General features: G+C 47.9%; 1 protein-coding gene across 11 annotated transcripts in view; it reads left to right on the top strand.

The window, feature by feature from the left end:
* LOC139571108 (slit homolog 1 protein-like) overlaps nucleotides 1-19,408 on the top strand; it is a 174,411-nt gene that overhangs the window by 128,107 nt on the left and 26,896 nt on the right. For 8 of the 11 annotated variants that reach the window (XM_071393663.1, XM_071393660.1, XM_071393669.1 and 5 more), the window contains exons 14-24: nucleotides 743-906; nucleotides 7,900-7,923; nucleotides 11,764-11,908; nucleotides 12,709-12,783; nucleotides 12,881-13,024; nucleotides 14,068-14,211; nucleotides 14,317-14,483; nucleotides 15,858-15,990; nucleotides 18,436-18,504; nucleotides 18,591-18,662; nucleotides 18,795-18,866. In XM_071393663.1, the coding sequence (XP_071249764.1) occupies nucleotides 743-906; nucleotides 7,900-7,923; nucleotides 11,764-11,908; nucleotides 12,709-12,783; nucleotides 12,881-13,024; nucleotides 14,068-14,211; nucleotides 14,317-14,483; nucleotides 15,858-15,990; nucleotides 18,436-18,504; nucleotides 18,591-18,662; nucleotides 18,795-18,866 (1,209 nt within the window). The remainder of the gene's footprint in view (nucleotides 1-742; nucleotides 907-7,899; nucleotides 7,924-11,763; nucleotides 11,909-12,708; nucleotides 12,784-12,880; nucleotides 13,025-14,067; nucleotides 14,212-14,316; nucleotides 14,484-15,857; nucleotides 15,991-18,435; nucleotides 18,505-18,590; nucleotides 18,663-18,794; nucleotides 18,867-19,408) is intronic. The other 3 variants (XM_071393662.1, XM_071393670.1, XM_071393664.1) reach the window with 1 other exon arrangement.

Raw genomic sequence — 19,408 nt, 5'->3', positions numbered from 1 at the left:
CAGCCTTACCAAACACTGTTATCAATACTGACTGCAAACTGCAGTAGGTTTTTGACTGATTGTCTTGGTCAGTTTATGTTTAGCAAGAACAATTGTGTTATGTTGTGTAACACATACAAACAGGTATATGCAGGCACACAAACTCAGACACACAGAAACACACCTGTCAAGTTGATTGATAATGTTGTCGCTGGGCTCATCTGACAACAGTTCTCACCCAGAGACCCATCGACGACAGGGTAGACGGTTCACACACACACACACACACACACACACACACACACACACACACACACACACACACACACACACACACACACACACACACACACACACACACACACACACACACACACACACACACACACACACACACACACACACACACACACACACACTGGGGGGGCTGTTCCAGTCTATAACTAGCCTCTTGTTTAACCTGAATTCGGTGAAAAGAAGTACAACTCCTCTACCTTGTCCCTGGACTGTATTCTGACCACTCAAATAAACCACATACCCTAGGCCTCGGTTGCCACCTCATAGATCCTATGCCACACACAATTGCACAGAAGTTCATATTTTAACTGTCACACAGCGAGGGACATCAGAAGTAAAACATTTGAGAATTGAATGTCTGTACTCTGTATATAGTATTTAATGTTTACAAAAATGTAATTGAGATTGAATTTGCTACCCTCCTTTTCAATTCCTGAGATGTAATTCCCTCCCTCACTATTTCCAGTCACCTGGCCCAGAACCCGTTTATCTGTGACTGTAACCTGAAGTGGCTGGCAGACTACCTGCGCTCCAACCCAATAGAGACCAGCGGTGCCCGCTGTGCCAGCCCCAGACGTTTGGCCAACAAACGCATCGGGCAGATCAAGAGCAAGAAGTTCCGCTGCTCTGGTAGGAGGATCTGTCTGCACCTCTATATGGAAGGCTGTTCTCTCTGTCTATATGGAAGGCTGTTCTCTCTGTCTATATGGAAGGCTGTTCTCTCTCTCTATATGGAAGGCTGTTCTCTCTCTCGATCTGTCTATCTGGAAGGCTGTTCTCTCTGTCTATCTGGAAGGCTGTTCTCTCTGTCTATCTGGAAGGCGGTTCTCGCTCTCTCTCTGTCTATATGGAAGGCTGTTCTCTCTCTCTATATGGAAGGCTGTTCTCTCTCTCTCTCTCTATCTGGAAGGCTGTTCTCTCTCTCTCTCTGTCTATCTGAAAGGCTGTTCTCTCTCTCTCTGTCTATCTGGAAGGCTGTTCTCTCTCTCTCTCTGTCTATCTGGAAGGCTGTTCTCTCTCTCTATCTGTCTATATGGAAGGCTGTTCTCTCTGTCTATCTGGAAGGCTGTTCTCTCTCTCTATATGGAAGGCTGTTCTCTCTCTCTCTCTATCTGAAAGGCTGTTCTCTCTCTCTCTCTGTCTATCTGGAAGGCTGTTCTCTCTCTCTCTCTCTATCTGGAAGGCTGTTCTCTCTCTCTCTCTGTCTATCTGGAAGGCTGTTCTCTCTCTCTCTCTGTCTATCTGGAAGGCTGTTCTCTCTCTCTATCTGTCTATATGGAAGGCTGTTCTCTCTGTCTATCTGGAAGGCTGTTCTCTCTCTCTATATGGAAGGCTGTTCTCTCTCTCTCTCTCTATCTGGAAGGCTGTTCTCTCTCTCTCTCTGTCTATCTGAAAGGCTGTTCTCTCTCTCTCTCTGTCTATCTGGAAGGCTGTTCTCTCTCTCTCTCTCTATCTGGAAGGCTGTTCTCTCTCTCTCTCTGTCTATCTGGAAGGCTGTTCTCTCTCTCTATCTGGAAGGCTGTTCTCTCTCTCTCTCTGTCTATCTGGAAGGCTGTTCTCTCTCTCTCTCTGTCTATCTGGAAGGCTGTTCTCTCTCTCTATCTGGAAGGCTGTTCTCTCTCTCTCTCTGTCTATCTGGAAGGCTGTTCTCTCTCTCTCTCTCTATCTGGAAGGCTGTTCTCTCTCTCTCTCTGTCTATCTGGAAGGCTGTTCTCTCTCTCTATCTGTCTATCTGGAAGGCTGTTCTCTCTCTCTCTCTGTGTATCTGGAAGTCTGTTCTCTCTCTCTCGCTGTCTATCTGGAAGGCTGTTCTCTCTCTCTCTGTCTATATGGAAGGCTGTTCTCTCTCTCTCTCTCTCTGTCTATCTGGAAGGCTGTTCTCTCTCTCTCTCTGTCTATCTGGAAGGCTGTTCTCTCTCTCTCTCTGTCTATCTGGAAGGCTGTTCTCTCTCTCTCTCTGTCTATCTGGAAGGCTGTTCTCTCTCTCTATCTGGAAGGCTGTTCTCTCTCTATCTGGAAGGCTGTTCTCTCTCTCTCTCTGTCTATCTGGAAGGCTGTTCTCTCTCTCTATCTGGAAGGCTGTTCTCTCTCTATCTCTGTCTATCTGGAAGGCTGTTCTCTCTCTCTCTCTGTCTATCTGGAAGGCTGTTCACTCTCTCTCTCTCTATCTGGAAGGCTGTTCTCTCTCTCTCTCTCTCTATCTGGAAGGCTGTTCTCTCTCTCTCTGTCTATCTGGAAGGCTGTTCTCTCTCTCTCTCTCTCTATCTGAAAGGCTGTTCTCTCTCTCTATCTGGAAGGCTGTTCTCTCTCTCTCTGTCGATCTGGAAGGCTGTTCTCTCTCTCTCTGTCTATCTGGAAGGCTGTTCTCTCTCTCTCTCTCTCTATCTGGAAGGCTGTTCTCTCTCTCTCTCTATCTGGAAGGCTGTTCTCTCTCTATCTCTGTCTATCTGGAAGGCTGTTCTCTCTCTCTCTCTGTCTATCTGGAAGGCTGTTCTCTCTCTCTCTCTCTATCTGGAAGGCTGTTCTCTCTCTCTCTCTCTCTCTATCTGGAAGGCTGTTCTCTCTCTCTCTCTGTCTATCTGGAAGGCTGTCCTCTCTCTCTCTCTCTCTCTCTCTATCTGGAAGGCTGTTCTCTCTCTCTCTCTCTCTATCTGGAAGGCTGTTCTCTCTCTCTCTCTCTATCTGGAAGGCTGTTCTCTCTCTCTCTCTCTATATATGGAAGGCTGTTCTCTCTCTCTCTCTGTCTATCTGGAAGGCTGTTCTCTCTCTCTCTCTGTCTATATGGAAGGCTGTTCTTTCTCTCTCTCTCAGTCTATATGGAAGGCTGTTCTCTCTCTCTATTTGGAAGGCTGTTCTCTCTCTATATGGAAGGCTGTTCTCTCTCTCTCTCTGTCTATCTGGAAGGCTGTTCTCTCTCTGTCTATCTGGAAGGCTGTTCTCTCTGTCTATCTGGAAGGCTGTTCTCTCTCTATCTGGAAGGCTGTTCTCTCTCTATATGGAAGGCTGTTCTCTCTCTCTCTCTGTCTATCTGGAAGGCTGTTCTCTCTCTCTATCTGGAAGGCTGTTCTCTCTCTATCTGGAAGGCTGTTCTCTCTCTATATGGAAGGCTGTTCTCTCTCTCTCTCTGTCTATCTGGAAGGCTGTTCTCTCTCTCTATCTGGAAGGCTGTTCTCTCTCTCTCTCTCTGTCTATCTGGAAGGCTGTTCTCTCTCTCTATCTGGAAGGCTGTTCTCTCCCTCTCTCTGTCTATCTGGAAGGCTGTTCTCTCTCTCTCTCTGTCTATCTGGAAGGCTGTTCTCTTTCTCTATCTGGAAGGCTGTTCTCTCTCTATCTGGAAGGCTGTTCTCTCTCTATATGGAAGGCTGTTCTCTCTCTCTCTCTGTCTATCTGGAAGGCTGTTCTCTCTCTCTATCTGGAAGGCTGTTCTCTCTCTCTATCTGGAAGGCTGTTCTCTCTCTCTATCTGGAAGGCTGTTCTCTCTCTATCTGGAAGGCTGTTCTCTCTATCTGGAAGGCTGTTCTCTCTCTATCTGGACGGCTGTTCTCTCTCAATCTGGAAGGCTGTTCTCTCTCTCTATCTGGAAGGCTGTTCTCTCTCTCTATCTGGAAGGCTGTTCTCTCTCTCTCTCTATCTGGAAGTCTGTTCTCTCTATCTGTATCTGGAAGGCTGTTCTCTCTATCTCTATCTGGAAGGCTGTTCTCTCTCTATATATGGAAGGCTGTTCTCTCCCTCTCTCTGTCTATCTGGAAGGCTGTTCTCTCTCTCTATCTGGAAGGCTGTTCTCTCTCTCTATCTGGAAGGCTGTTCTCTCTCTCTATATGGAAGGCTGTTCTCTCTCTCTATCTGGAAGGCTGTTCTCTCTCTCTATCTGGAAGGCTGTTCTCTCTCTATCTGGAAGGCTGTTCTCTCTATCTGGAAGGATGTTCTCTCTATCTGGAAGGCTGTTCTCTCTCTATCTGGAAGGCTGTTCTCTCTCTATCTGGAAGGCTGTTCTCTCTATCTGGAAGGATGTTCTCTCTATCTGGAAGGCTGTTCTCTCTCTATCTGGAAGGCTGTTCTCTCTCATTCTGGAAGGCTGTTCTCTCTCTCTCTATCTGGAAGGCTGTTCTCTCTCTCTATCTGGAAGGCTGTTCTCTCTCAATCTGGAAGGCTGTTCTCTCTCTCTCTCTATCTGGAAGGCTGTTCTCTCTCTCTATCTGGAAGGCTGTTCTCTCTCTCTCTCTATCTGGAAGGCTGTTCTCTCTCTCTATCTGGAAGGCTGTTCTCTCTATCTCTATCTGGAAGGCTGTTCTCTCTCCGTCTCTCACTCTATCTATCTGGAAGGCTGTTCTCTCGTTGTCTCTCTCTCTCTCTCTCTCTCTGTATCTATCTCTAAGGCTGTTCTCTGTCTCTCTATCTACAGTATATCTAAGGCTGTTCTTTGTCTCTCTCCAGTTCTCTCTCTCTCTCTCTGTATCTATCTGGAAGGCTGTTCTCCATCTCTCTCTCTCTCAATTCAATGTAAGGGCTTTATTGGCATGGTAAACATATGGTAACATTGCCAAGGCAAGTGAAGTAGATAATAAAGTTAAATAAACAATACAACTAAACAGTAAACGTTACACTCACAAAAGTTCCAAAATAATAAAGACATTTCAAATGTCATATTATGTGCAAATAGATAAAGTACAAAATGGAAAATAAAGAAACATAAATATGGGTTACATTTACAATGGTGTTTGTTCTTCACTGGTTGCCCTTTTCTTGTGGCAACAGGTCACAAATCTTGCTGCTGTGATGGCACACTGTGGTATTTCACCCAGTAGATATGGGAGTTTATCAAAATTGGGTTTGTTTTCGAATTCTTTGTGGATCTGTGTAATCTGCGGGAAGTATGTGTCTCTAATATGGTCATACATTTGGCAGGAGGTTAGGAAGTGCAGCTCAGTTTCAACCTCATTTTGTGGGCAGTGAGCACATAGCCTGTCTTCTCTTGAGAGTAGGTCTGACTACGGCGGCCTTTCTCAATAGCAAGGCTATGCTCACTGAGTCTGTACATAGTCAAAGCTTTCCTTAAGTTTGGGTCAGTCACAGTGGTCAGGTATTCTGCCACTGTGTACTCTCTGTTTAGGGCCAAATAGCATTCTAGTTTGCTCTGTTTTTTGTTAATTCTTTCCAATGTGTCATGTGTATTTTTGTTTTCTCATGATTTGGTTGGGTTTAATTGTGTTGCTGTCCTGGGGCTCTGTGGGGTCTGTTTGTGTTTGTGAATAGAGCCCCAGGACCAGCTTGATTAGGGGACTCTTCTCCAGGTTCATCTCTCTGTAGGTGATGGCTTTGTTATGGAAGGTTTGGGAATCGCTTCCTTTTATGTGGTTGTAGAATTTAACGTCTCTTTTCTGGATTTGGATAATTAGCGGGTATCCGTCTAATTCTGCTCTGCATATATTATTTGGTGTTTTACATTGTACACGGAGGATATTTTTGAAGAATTCTGCATGCAGAGTCTCAAATACAAATTCCATCTAGACACCGTTGCCCTAGAGCACACAAAAAAAACGATACATACCTCAGCCTAAACATCAGCGCCACAGGTAACTTCCACAAAGCTGTGAACGATCTAAGAGACAAGGCAAGAAGGGCCTTCAATGCCATCTAAAGGAACATAACATTTGACATACCAATTAGGATCTGGCTAAAAATACTTGAATCAGTTATAGAACCCATTGCCTTTTATGGTTGTGAGGTCTGGGGTCTGCTCACCACCCAGTAATTCACAAAATGGGACAAGTCTTACTGAGATGTACTGTCAGAGCCCAGGTCTGACAGAATCTGTGCAGAAGATCTAAGTGCTGCTGTAGGCCATCCTTGGTTGGGGACAGAAGCACCAGATCACCAGATCTCTTTCTTTCTCTCTCTCTCTCTCTCTCTCTCTCTCTCTCTCTCTCTCTCTCTCTCTCTCTCTCTCTCTCTCTCTCTCTCTCTCTCTCTCTCTCTCTCTCTCTCTCTCTCTCTCTCTCTCTCTCTCTCTCTCTCTCTCTCTCTCTCTAATGCTGTTATCTGTCTCTCTCTCTCTCTCTCTCTCTCTCTCTCTCTCTCTCTCTCTCTCTCTCTCTCTCTCTCTCTCTCTCTCTAATGCTGTTATCTCTCTCTCTCTCTCTCTCTCTCTCTCTCTAATGCTGTTATCTGTCTCTCTCCAGCTCTCTCTGTCTCTGTGTATCTATCTGGAAGGCTGTTCTCTGTGTCTCTCTCTCGCTCTCTGTTTTGGGACTGCCCTTGGTCTCTACATCTACCTCTGTGACCATTCATTTCTCTCTTCCCTGTACTTCTCTTGCTGCTCCCCCTCTCTCCTAGCCTCGTTCTCCTCCATCTCTCTCTCTGTGTCTCACTCCTTGTTCTCCACTCTGTGCGATCACTCTCTCTTAAATACTCTCAATCTCCCTCTCTGCTCTGCCAGCTCGACTCAGACCAATCAATATCCCTCCAGACAGCCTGGAGGCATACTCTCTTTCCTTTTCATTCTTCTTCTCTATTTACAGCATAGGATAGTACTGTACTTTATCCCTTGCCAAGGGTTTTCATGTAGTCCCTCCCTCCCCCCAACCTCTAGCAGGTTTTATAGCACATTAACACATAGTGAATCTGGTTTCACTGTTCACCACAGAGAGCTGACATCACTGTATAAGGCTGGCGCTGTGGGTAGGGTTTCTGCCCATGTTCAATTCCTCTAGCATTGTGCCCACTACCTCTCTCCCTGTGGCAACTTAAAATACCACTGCCCCTTCTCTGCCCCCACCTCACCCTCTTCATTCTCCTTCTTCCCCAGTTCTACCTACCTCCAGGCCCTTTTCCTCTGCCTGCTAGGCATTGTGGGTTTTAGGCTGTGCCCACCTCCTTACTCTCCTGCACTCCCACCCCCTTAGGCTCCTTTACTATACTAATTCCCCTTCTCCCAGGTCCCCTCCCTTCTCTCTGGCCCCCAGGCCCCCTCCCTTCCCCCTGGCCCCCAGGTCCCCTCCCTTCTCCCTGGCCCCCAGGTCCCCTCCCTTCTCCCTGGCCCCCAGGTCCCCTCCCTTCTCCCTGGCCCCCAGGCCCCCTCCCCTCCCAGGCCCTCCCTGTCTCTGGCAACCATAGGATACAGTATAGTGTTTCTGTCTGGCTGTGTGTCTCTCTGCCAGTGTACTGTGTTAGAGCAGTGGGCTCAGCAGCTTGGCACTCCTCTCTCAAAACTCTACTCTCGCCCACGCTGGTTTACAATCTAACATGACCGTCTGCCATGGTGAATAAACATGGTCTGATGAATCCACTTCGTTGATGTGTATTTCTCTCTCTATATGCTTTCTCTTTCTTTCTTCTGTCTTTCTCCCTCTCTCTTGCTCTCTGATTACCTCTCTCCCTCTTCCTTCTCTTCCTCTCCTCATTCTCTGATACAATATCTTGATCTTTAATCTTTTCATAGCTTCTCCATAGCATTGTCATATTTACCATAGTCATAGTTGCCAGTGCCATTTATGAAGATAGTCATATATAGTCATACATGACTATCTGTATCACATCTAGTCATATATATGTGAGTATATATGACTCTGTTTGACCATATCTGTGTTGACTGACATCATTGCTTCTCTCTTGTTTCCATCACAGCCAAGGAACAATACTTCATCCCTGGTGAGTGGGTTGTGTTTACGCTTTCATACTCTTTCTAGCTAGCTTTTCACCTCTCCACAGCTCCACCCCTCCACTCTTTTTCTATTCCTCCTCTTCTTTAACCTCTATTCTTCTAACTGGAATGGGTTAACTCTGGAGGTTTGGGTTTTACCGTAAGTTGTGTGTTTCCTTCTCTGGCTCTATGCCTCACCTCTGTTTGGATAACTCAGACTAACTTTGATAAAGACTGAAGGAAGGTCTTATTTGCTTTGGCACAAGCACATTCACTGACAAATTTACATTTGTGTGTGTGTGTGTGGGTGTGTGTGTGTGTGTGTGTGTGTGTGTGTGTGTGTGTGTGTGTGTGTGTGTGTGTGTGTGTGTGTGTGTGTGTGTGTGTGTGTGTGTGTGTGTGTGTGTGTGTGTGTGTGTGTGTAGGTAGACAGAAAGGGAGAGAGAGAGAGTCTGCGTGATAGAAAGATAGAGGGTCCTCTTTAGCGGTAGAGAATAAAGAAAATAAAGCCCATCAGAGGACGCAGATTCCAATCAGCGGATGTTTTCGGAGTCCTTAACAAGAGCATTTCCAAGAAAATAACTTCACAATTAGAGGAGGTGTGTGTGTGTGGGGGGGGGGGGGGGGGTGTATGTGTGTGTGTCAGAAAGATAAAGGGCTATCATTGGCAGGCGAATCGAAATGATATTCATTGGGAAGATTAAATGAAAGCCTGATTAATGCAAAATAATAATGACCAACATTCACAAAAACATTGGAATTCCATGTTTTATTCTGGGAATAATTGGACTGTAGAATATACTCTCTAGGACATTATGAAACGTAATCACAGTGAAACTCCAGTCTATTAAAATAGATGTAATGTAACCCTCTCTTTCTCTGTCTGTCTGTCTGTCTGTCTGTCTGTCTGTCTGTCTGTCTGTCTGTCTGTCTGTCTGTCTGTCTGTCTGTCTGTCTGTCTGTCTGTCTGTCTGTCTGTCTGTCTGTCTGTCTGTCTGTCTGTCTGTCTGTCTGTCTGTCTGTCTGTCTGTCTGTCTGTCTGTTTGTCTGTCTGTCTCTCTCTCTCTACCTCTCTTTCTCTGTCTCGCTGTCTGTCTCTCTCTGCCTCTGTCTCTGTCTCTGTCTCTGTCTCTGTCTCTGTCTCTCTCACTCTCCCTCCCCCTCTATCTCTCTCTCTGTCACTCCTCTTGTTTCAATGAAAGTTAAGTTACTCTGCTGGATCAAAGAACATCCTGAAACTTTCCTTGTTTCCTGGGTAGCAGGAAATGACATTTCCTTCCGTTCTTCCACTTCGCTCTGTAATGAGCATCATTAGTCTTCAGTCATCACGCGCGTGTGTGACGTCCCGTCCACAGCCCATTGTAATGAGCGTCATTAGACTTCAGTCATCATCAGTACAAGGCTTCCTGTCTGTCTGAGCAGTTTGTCTCAGAGTCCAAAAGAGACCAATAAGGCTGTCTGTATTGTAGAAGCAGAAGACATGGTACAACGTGTCTCAGTCACACCTGCTCCAACTCAGATAGCCTCAGGAGATGTGGAGAGAAAGATACGTAACTTTACGAAGTGGATATGCATGGATGCGCGTCACAATGGTCAAATATAAACACAACTGGAGACACCCATCATGTTTGGTTAATATTGACATGGCAGCTGTACCGTAGCAAAATAGTGTAGAAGTGATTGCTAAATAACAGTAAACCGTTTTAGCTGGCAAGTTAAGCATCTTGGCTAGCTATGAGGTGAAACAATTCACTTATTTTATCACTAATTAGCCATCGCAAATCTCTTCGCTAGCAAGCGTGATGATATCTTCAAAACGGCAAGGTGTCTCCAGCAATGTTGAATTTTTGACGTTCTATGACGTCTCCACTTACAAGCGTATTGAGGGGCATCCTCTGTCTGTGGCTCTGGGTGCTCTACTCTTTACAGTGGCACGATGACATCATCTCTAAACTTCACTTAGGGGTTGGGCTGAGCGTGCGAGCGCTATGGAACACAGGACACAGAACACTAACTAACAAAAGAACACTGAGCCATCCTCTCTGAGTGAGACACACACACACACACACACATTGAGTGGCTGCTAGTGCCTCTCCATTATTGAGTAGTTGTGATGTAAGTGGCTCCAGGCTCTGGTACGTACACCTCTATTCATAGACAGAGGGAGAGGGGAGAGAGGAAGAGAGGGGAGAAGGGAAGAGGGAGAGAGGGGAGACGGGAAGAGGGAGAGAGGGGAGAGGGAGAGAGGAAGAGGGAGAGAGGAAGAGAGGGGAGAGGGGAAGAGGGAGAGAGGGGAGAGGGAGAGCGGAGAGAGGGAGAGGGGAGAGAGGAAGAGAGGGGAAGAGGGAGAGAGGGGAGAGGGGAAGAGGGAGAGGGGGGAGAGAGGAAGAGGGAGAGAGGGGAGAGGGAGAGAGGAAGAGGGAGAGAGGGGAGAGGAAGAGGGGAGAGAGGGAGAGAGGGAGAGAGGGAGAGGGGAGACAGGAACAGAGGAGAGAGGGAGAGGGGAGAGAGGGAGAGAGGAGAGAGGGAGAGGGGGGAGAGAGGAAGAGGGGAGAGAGGAAGAGGGGAGAGAGGAAGAAGGGAGAGGGGAGAGAGGAAGAGGGGAGAAGGGAGAGGGGAGAGAGGAAGAGGGGACAGAGGGAGAGGAGGGAGAGGGGAGAGAGGGAGAGGAGGGAGAGAGGAAGAGAGGAGAGAGGGAAGAAAATAAGAAGTAGAAGTGCACACCCCTCTGACGTCGTCCCTGAATTCCTCTATCCCTGTCTCCTTCGCTCTCTTCATCACTCTGTCCGTCCCTCCGCCTCTCCCACATACTCTCTCCGTTGCCTTCACCTCTCATATTCATCACACTCATCTTCCCATGCACTGGAGCCACTCCCCTCCTTCCCCACCTGTCTTCATTCCCTTCCCTCTCTCCCTAGCCATCTCTGACATCATCCCTCTCTCATCCCACTCTCACTCTCTTTCTCCATCTCTCTCCCTCTCCTTTAAACACTTCACTTCCTCCCTGGCCTGTACTCTAGGGTCCTCTCTGCTAGACTACCCAAATCCTCTCTGACATCTCATCCCTCTCTCTCGCCTCTCCCCACCTCTCTCCATCTCCTTCTCTCCATCTCTCCTAATATCTCCATCTCCCTCTGGTCTGCATTTTAAGGACCTGCTGTTCTTTTCACACCATTGCTCCCACTAGGTCACATCTCTAAAATAGTACTCATCTCTTCCTTCCGTTTCCCCCGCTCTCTCCCTCTTGGCCTATCTCTCTCTCTCTCTCCAGCACTCTTTCACTCCTCTTTCCTCTCTGCTCTCTCCCTCTCCCTCCCACTACCCATCTCTCATCTGGTAGTACGTGCCAACCTTTAGGGTCGTGGTAGGCCAGGCGAGAGCTGATCTTTAAAGGCTCGCTCATATTGCACCGAATGTGGATCTAGTGTTCATCTGCAGATCGGTCTTTTAGGGACCACCCGCTGTAGACGTCTACTGCTGACATTTTCACCTGATTCTACATGTAAAATCGGTGCGCACTCGGATTGCAAATTACGGCCGGCACTTTGTTCAGAGGTTCTAAGTACTCTCGGCCAGCAAACGCTATTGGTGTGTCTTAGCCCTCAGGTGTTTAGGTTCATCGTGGCCCTATAGAGTGATTTTCTAAGGCCAGAATAGGCGTAGGCCAGTGTGCCACAGAGAGTTGTAAGGACGTCTCAATGTGTTGTGTGTGTGAGCTTTTTATACCAGTTGGACGTGTGTATTTTGGGTTTTAGGTACAAGTTTGGTAAAAGGTGGTTTTGTGTGGGTGTTTTTTGTCTGTCATGTACAGAGTTTTTTTTCAAGTTGTGTGTGTTATGTGTCTTCAGGCACCGAGGACGTTCGTCTGAATAATGAGTGTAACAGTGATCCAGTCTGTCCTCCTAAATGTCGCTGTGAGTCCAACGTGGTGGACTGCTCCAACCTACGTCTCAATAAGATACCAGAACACATCCCTTCCTCTACCACTGAACTGTAAGAACACACACACATACACACACACACACACACACACACACACACACACACACACACACACACACACACACACACACACACACACACACACACACACACACACACACACACACACACACACACACACACACACACACATACATACACACACGCGCATACACACACACACACACACACACACACACACACACACACACACACACACACACACACACACACACACACACACACACACACACACACACACACACACACACACACACACACACACACATACATACACACACACACACACACACACACACACACACACACACACACACACACATACACACACACACACACACACATACATACACACACACACACATACATACACACACCCATACACACAAGCACACACCCATACATACACAGACACACATACACACACACACACACACACACACACACACACACACATACATACATACACACACCCATACACACAAGCACACACACATACATACACACACACACATACACACACATACACACACACACACACACACACACACACACACACACACACACACACACACACACACACACACACACACACACACACACACACACACACACACACACACACACACACACACACGCCTCCCTGACACTTAACTGCAAGACATCTGGACCACATTAATCACACATTTATGTCAATGGTTTATCTCTGCTAATGTTTGAAACCTCTTCAGGATTCGTCGCTGTGTTTCTGTTTCTTTCTACCCATGTTCTGTTTTCTCCTCTCTTCCCAGTCGTCTGAACAACAATGATATCAGTACACTGGAGGCTGTAGGAGTCTTCAAGACCCTCTCTCAGCTCAAAAAGATGTAAGTTGTAGTTTAGGTTATACTATGGTAACTTATTTACTTAATCAAAGAAGTTCACTGAACTTATTTTTAACCGCTTTAATTGATTTATTCCCAGTAACCTTAGCAATAATAAGATCACAGAGATCGAAGATGGGGTGTTCGAGGGGGCGGGGTCAGTCAATGAGCTCCACCTCACCGCCAATCAGCTGGACTCTGTCCGCAGTGGAATGTTCAAGGGACTGGAGGGACTACGCATGCTGTGAGTCACACACACACACACACACACACACACACACACACACACACACACACACACACACACACACACACACACACACACACACACACACACACACACACACACACACACACACACACACACACACACACACACACACACACACACACACACACACACACACACACACACACACACCCAGTGACACAAACAGATGCAAACATGAGCACATGCATGCACACACACTCATGCATACATCAAATCAAAAACATTTATTTGTCACATGCGCCGAATACAACAGGTGTAGAACTTACCAGGAAATACTTACTAAATAAACTAAAGTAAAAACATTTATCAAAGAAAGTGACACAATTAAATAACAATAACGAGGCTATATACAGGGGGTACCGGTACCGAGTCAATGTGGAGGCTATATACAGGGGGTACCGGTACCGAGTCAATGTTATTCGAGGTAATTTGTACATGTAGGTATGGGGAAAGTGTCTGTATGGGGGAAGTGACTGTATGGGTAAAGTGACTGTATGTGGAAAGTGATTAATAAACAGTGAGTAGCAGCAGTGTAAAAACATCGGGGGGGGGTCGTCAATATAAATAATCTGGTGGCCATTTGATTAATTGTTCAGCAGTCTTATGGCTTGGGGGTAGAAGCTGTTAAGGATCGTTTTGGACCTAGACTTGGCGCTCCGGTACCGCTATCCGTGCGGTAGCAGAGAGACCAGTCTACGACTTGACTGACTGAAGTCTTTGACAATTATTTGGGCCTTCCTCTGACACCGCCTGGTATAGAGGTCCTGGATGAGAACATACATACATGCCCAGACACTTAATGTACAATTCTCTCTTGCCAGTCTCATGGGACTCCACACAGAAACTATCCACACGCAATAAATGACCAAACTTATCCACATCCTCGAATCTTTATCTAATCCTAATTTATCCAAATCTTTATCCTGATATTTATGTATATCACTATATTTCAATACACTTCATTTCTGTTCACATCACAATGGTATATGACAATTAAGCTGTTCTCTCTATTCCAGAATGTTGAGGAACAACAAGATCAGCTGTATCCATAACAACAGCTTCACTGGCCTGTACAACGTTCGCCTGCTGTCTCTCTATGACAACCAGCTAACTACCATCACCCCTGGAGCCTTCGACACCCTGCAAACACTGTCTACACTGTAAGACACACATACACACATACACATACACACACGGCGCATTAAAGCATAATTGGTGTAATTATTAAGTCTGGTAGTGACTCTCTCCCTCGCTCTCTCCATCAGTAACCTCCTTGCTAACTCCTTCAACTGTGACTGTCGTCTGGCCTGGCTTGGTGATTGGCTGAGAAGCAGGAAGATCGTCACGGGCAACCCTCGATGCCAGCGCCCCGCCTTCCTCAAGGAGATCCCACTACAGGACGTGGCAGTGCCTGACTTCCGCTGTGAAGAGGGTGAGTTACGGTCAACACACACACACACACACACACACACACACACACACACACACACACACACACACACACACACACACACACACACACACACACACACACACACACACACACACACACACACAAACACAAACACAAACACAAACACAAACACAAACACAAACAAACAAACAATCCAGCACACAAGTTTTTTTTGTTTTGCCATGCACTGTCCCTTTAAGATAAAGGTAATTACCTATTGATGTTCCCCATTGTGTAGGAGGTAAATTAACTAGCCGGGACTGGATTGATAAAACATTCTGCACCAATTTCTCACTCCTTTTTCTTTCAAAGTCAAAAAGTGGTTGAATGGGACTCTAGGTAATCGACTGTCTTTGTGAACGTATTTTGTTATTTTGTTTACCAACTGATTTCACACTCAGCAGTACCTAGGCTTCTGATCGATGCACCTGACAAACACACACAAACACACACACACTCAGCAGTACCTAGGCTTCTGATCGATGCACCTGACAAACACACACAAACACACACACACTCAGCAGTACCTAGGCTTCTGATCGATGCACCTGACAAACACACACAAACACACACACACTCAGCAGTACCTAGGCCTGTGATCGATACTGGCTGAGTGGTGGTATTGAGCTGCTGGCTGTATTGACCAGTGAATCTTCTTGCTGCTAAGAATGAATGAATGCTCTGTCTTTGTCTCACCAGCTTTCCTCTGTTCTCAATTCAATTCAAGGGGCTTTATTGGCATGGGAAACATATGTTAACAATGCCAAAGCAAGTGAGGTAGATAATATACAAAAGTGAAATAAACAATAAAAATTACACTCACAGAAGTTTCAAAAGAATAAAGACATTACAAATGTCATATTATGTATATATACAGTGTTGTAACAATGTACAAATGGTTAATGTACAAAAGGGAAAATAAATAAGCATAAATATGGGTTGTATTTACAATGGTGTTTGATCTTCACTGGTTGACCTTTTCTTGTCTCATTTGGTGACAGGTATCTGTCTCTCCCTCCCTCTCCCCCTCTCTACCTCCCCTTCCACCGCATATCGCTCTTCCTCACACTGCTGTCCCTCTCTTTATCTTTGGTAAATGGTATATGTCTCTCCTTATCTCTTTCTCTATCTCCCTCCTTCTCTCCCCCCCTTTCCCACCCCTATCTCTCTAGCTGTGTTCCTCGCCCGATCTGTTTTGTTCTTAGACTTTGCTAAATTGTTAACGATAATTGTGTGTCTCTGTGTTTAAGTGTGTGACTCAAAGCCATTTGAATAATCAAAATCCCCTCCCTCACTGTCGCCTTCTCCCCCCTCTCTATCTATCTCTCTCTCTCTCTCTCTCTCTCTCTCCAGGTGTGGAGGAGACGAGCTGTGTGCCCAGGCCTCAGTGTCCCAGTGAGTGTACTTGTCTGGAGACCGTAGTACGCTGCAGTAACAAACACCTCCGTGCGCTGCCCAAAGGCATCCCCAGAAACGTCACCGAGCTGTGAGTTCCTTCGCAGAACATCAAACATTTCAATTATAAAATGTTTGTGATGAAATCAGGTTTAACTTTATGGACATGGGCAGATTGTAGCATTGTAGTCAAGACAGAAAGATAGAGACAGGCAGAAAGATAGAGACAGGCAGAAAGATAGAGACAGGCAGAAAGATAGAGACAGGCAGAAAGATAGACAGACAGAAAGATAGAGACAGGCAGAAAGATAGAGACAGGCAGAAAGAGAGAGACAGGCAGAAAGAGAGAGACAGACAGAAAGAGAGAGATAGACAGAAAGAGAGAGATAGACAGAAAGATAGAGACAGACAGAAAGATAGAGACAGACAGAAAGAGAGAGACAGGCAGAAAGAGAGAGACAGGTTGTAGTTGTTCTCTCAGACATTCCTGTCTGCTCCCAGCGGCTGTGTGGTCCCCAGCAGCAAGAGGACATTTTAATGAGAAAGTTTTGTTGGGATGGGTCTGAACTTTCCTCCACTTCTCCACGGGGTACACACACACACACACACACACACACACACACACACACACACACACACACACACACACACACACACACACACACACACACACACACACACACACACACACACACACACAGGCTGTCATTGTCGTAGCAGGTGTGACCAGGTGTCCCATGCTTTCATCTGAGAGTGTGCTGCTCCAACACTGTCATTAATGAAACTACTGTAACCCTTGCACACACACACACACACACACAGTCTTTAGCCATATAACGCTCCACCATTATTACTCCATGCCCCTACCTTATCCCACCTCGCAACACTCACACACACTGTCATTACCCCATCACCTTCACCTCCGTGAGGGCCTCTTTGCCCTCAGGGCAGCATAGAACAATAGCAGAAGACCTCAATGTTGCAGTAGAGATTTATGTGAGGGGTGGGAGTGTGTCCATGGTAGTTACACTCTTTTCCCTTTAACAGCAGAGGGAGGGGAAGATAGTTAGAGAGGGGTGTGGGTGGAGGAGTGAGGAGGGTGGAGGAGATAGGTAGAGAAGGGTGTGGGTGGAGGCAGGGGAGGGTGGAGGAGATAGGTAGAGAGGGGTGTGGGTGGAGGCAGGGGAGGGTGGAGGAGATAGGTAGAGAGGGGTGTGGGTGGAGGCAGGGGAGGGTGGAGGAGATAGGTAGAGAGGGGTGTGGGTGGAGGCAGGGGAGGGTGGAGGAGATAGGTAGAGAGGGGTGTGGGTGGAGGCAGGGGAGGGTGGAGGAGATAGGTAGAGAGGGGTGTGGGTGGAGGCAGGGGAGGGGAGGGTGGAGGAGATAGGTAGAGAGGGGTGTGGGTGGAGGAGTGGGGAGGGTGGAGGAGATAGGTAGAGAGGGGTGTGGGTGGAGGCAGGGGAGGGTGGAGGAGATAGGTAGAGAGGGGTGTGGGTGGAGGAGTGGGGAGGGTGGAGGAGATAGGTAGAGAGGGGTGTGGGTGGAGACAGGGTGGAGGAGAGAGTTAGAGAGGGGTGTGGGTGGAGGCAGGGTGGAGGAGATAGGTAGAGAGGGGTGTGGGTGGAGACAGGGTGGAGGAGATAGTTAGAGAGGGGTGTGGGTGGAGGCAGGGTGGAGGAGATAGGTAGAGAGGGGTGTGGGTGGAGGCAGGGTGGAGGAGATAGGTAGAGAGGGGTGTGGGCGGAGGCAGGGTGGAGGAGATAGGTAGAGAGGGGTGTGGGTGGAGGCAGGGTGGAGGAGATAGGTAGAGAGGGGTGTGGGTGGAGGCAGGGTGGAGGAGATAGGTAGAGAGGGGTGTGGGTGGAGACAGGGTGGAGGAGATAGGTAGAGAGGGGTGTGGGTGGAGGCAGGGTGGAGGAGATAGGTAGAGAGGGGTGTGGGTGGAGACAGGGTGGAGGAGATAGGTAGAGAGGGGTGTGGGTGGAGGCAGGGTGGAGGAGATAGGTAGAGAGGGGTGTGGGTGGAGGCAGGGTGGAGGAGATAGGTAGAGAGGGGTGTGGGTGGAGACAGGGTGGAGGAGATAGGTAGAGAGGGGTGTGGGTGGAGACAGGGTGGAGGAGATAGGTAGAGAGGGGTGTGGGTGGAGACAGGGTGGAGGAGATAGGTAGAGAGGGGTGTGGGTGGAAACAGGGTGGAGGAGATAGGTAGAGAGGGGTGTGGGTGGAGGCAGGGTGGAGGAGATAGGTAGAGAGGGGTGTGGGTGGAGGCAGGGTGGAGGAGATAGGTAGAGAGGGGTGTGGGGTGAGGCAGGGTGGAGGAGATAGGTAGAGAGGGGTGTGGGTGGAGGCAGGGTGGAGGAGATAGGTAGAGAGGGGTGTGGGTGGAGGAGTGGTGGGACAGTGCTACTATCTGACAGGGGGTTGTTAGGGTTAGTGGTCTGGCCTTTCTCTCTCTGTGGCTTTAGAAAGGCCTGAGCTCTGGATGCTGCCATTTCACACAAGTATTAAATGCTGAATGTCTGTCTGTCTCTGCACAGGTATCTAGACGGGAACCAGTTCAGCGTGGTGCCAAAGGAACTGTCTACCTTCAAATACCTCCAGTTAGTGTGAGTGTGTCTTCCTGACCAGCCTTTATATTTACCCGGTGTTATTTGTCAGTGTGTAATTTAACAGTGTGTTCTGTCTCTTCCAGAGACCTGAGTAACAACAAGATCAACTCTCTAACCAACTCTTCATTCTCCAACATGAGTCAGCTCACCACACTGTAAGCACTGATCAGTCCACCGGTCCACTATGAGAGCACGAACACACAATCACAACTCTCTGGTTATCCAGGATCTGTTTTAACATGAGGGATTGATGACAGGGTATAATCACTGTTTCTGACTCATTCCAGGATCCTGAGTTACAACTCTCTGCGCTGCATCCCCAGTCTGGCCTTTGGTGGACTACGCTCTCTTCGACTACTGTGAGCACCTTCTCCTATCCCATCTCTGTGTGCATGCCTGTGGGGGGGGGGGTTCGTGTGTGTGTGTGCATGTACTCTATGTAAAAATGTGTGTGCGTGTGTGTGTGTGTGTTTGTAGAGGACAGAGCAGATGTTGAGAATTGTAGAGTGACTCCAGTGAAGCTGTTCTGGACACTATAAACAGCTAGGGCATCTCAGATGACACACACCACCCAACCCAGCCCAACCCAGTCCAGTCCAACCCAGTCCAGTCCAGTCCAGCCCAACCCAGCCCAACCCAGTCCAGCCCAGCCCAACCCAGTCCAGTCCAGCCCAGTCCAGCCCAACCCAGTCCAGCCCAGCCCAGCCCAACCCAGCCCAACCCAGTCCAGCCCAGCCCAACCCAGTCCAGTCCAGCCCAGCCCAGCCCAACCCAGTCCAGCCCAACCCAGCCCAACCCAGTCCAGCCCAGCCCAGCCCAACCCAGTCCAGCCCAGCCCAGCCCAACCCAGTCCAGCCCAACCCAGCCCAACCCAGCCCAGCCCAGCCCAACCCAGTCCAGT

Source organism: Salvelinus alpinus, chromosome 3, assembly GCF_045679555.1.
Source record: "Salvelinus alpinus chromosome 3, SLU_Salpinus.1, whole genome shotgun sequence".
NCBI lineage: Eukaryota > Metazoa > Chordata > Actinopteri > Salmoniformes > Salmonidae > Salvelinus > Salvelinus alpinus.
This window is presented reverse-complemented; position numbering and strand designations above follow the sequence as displayed.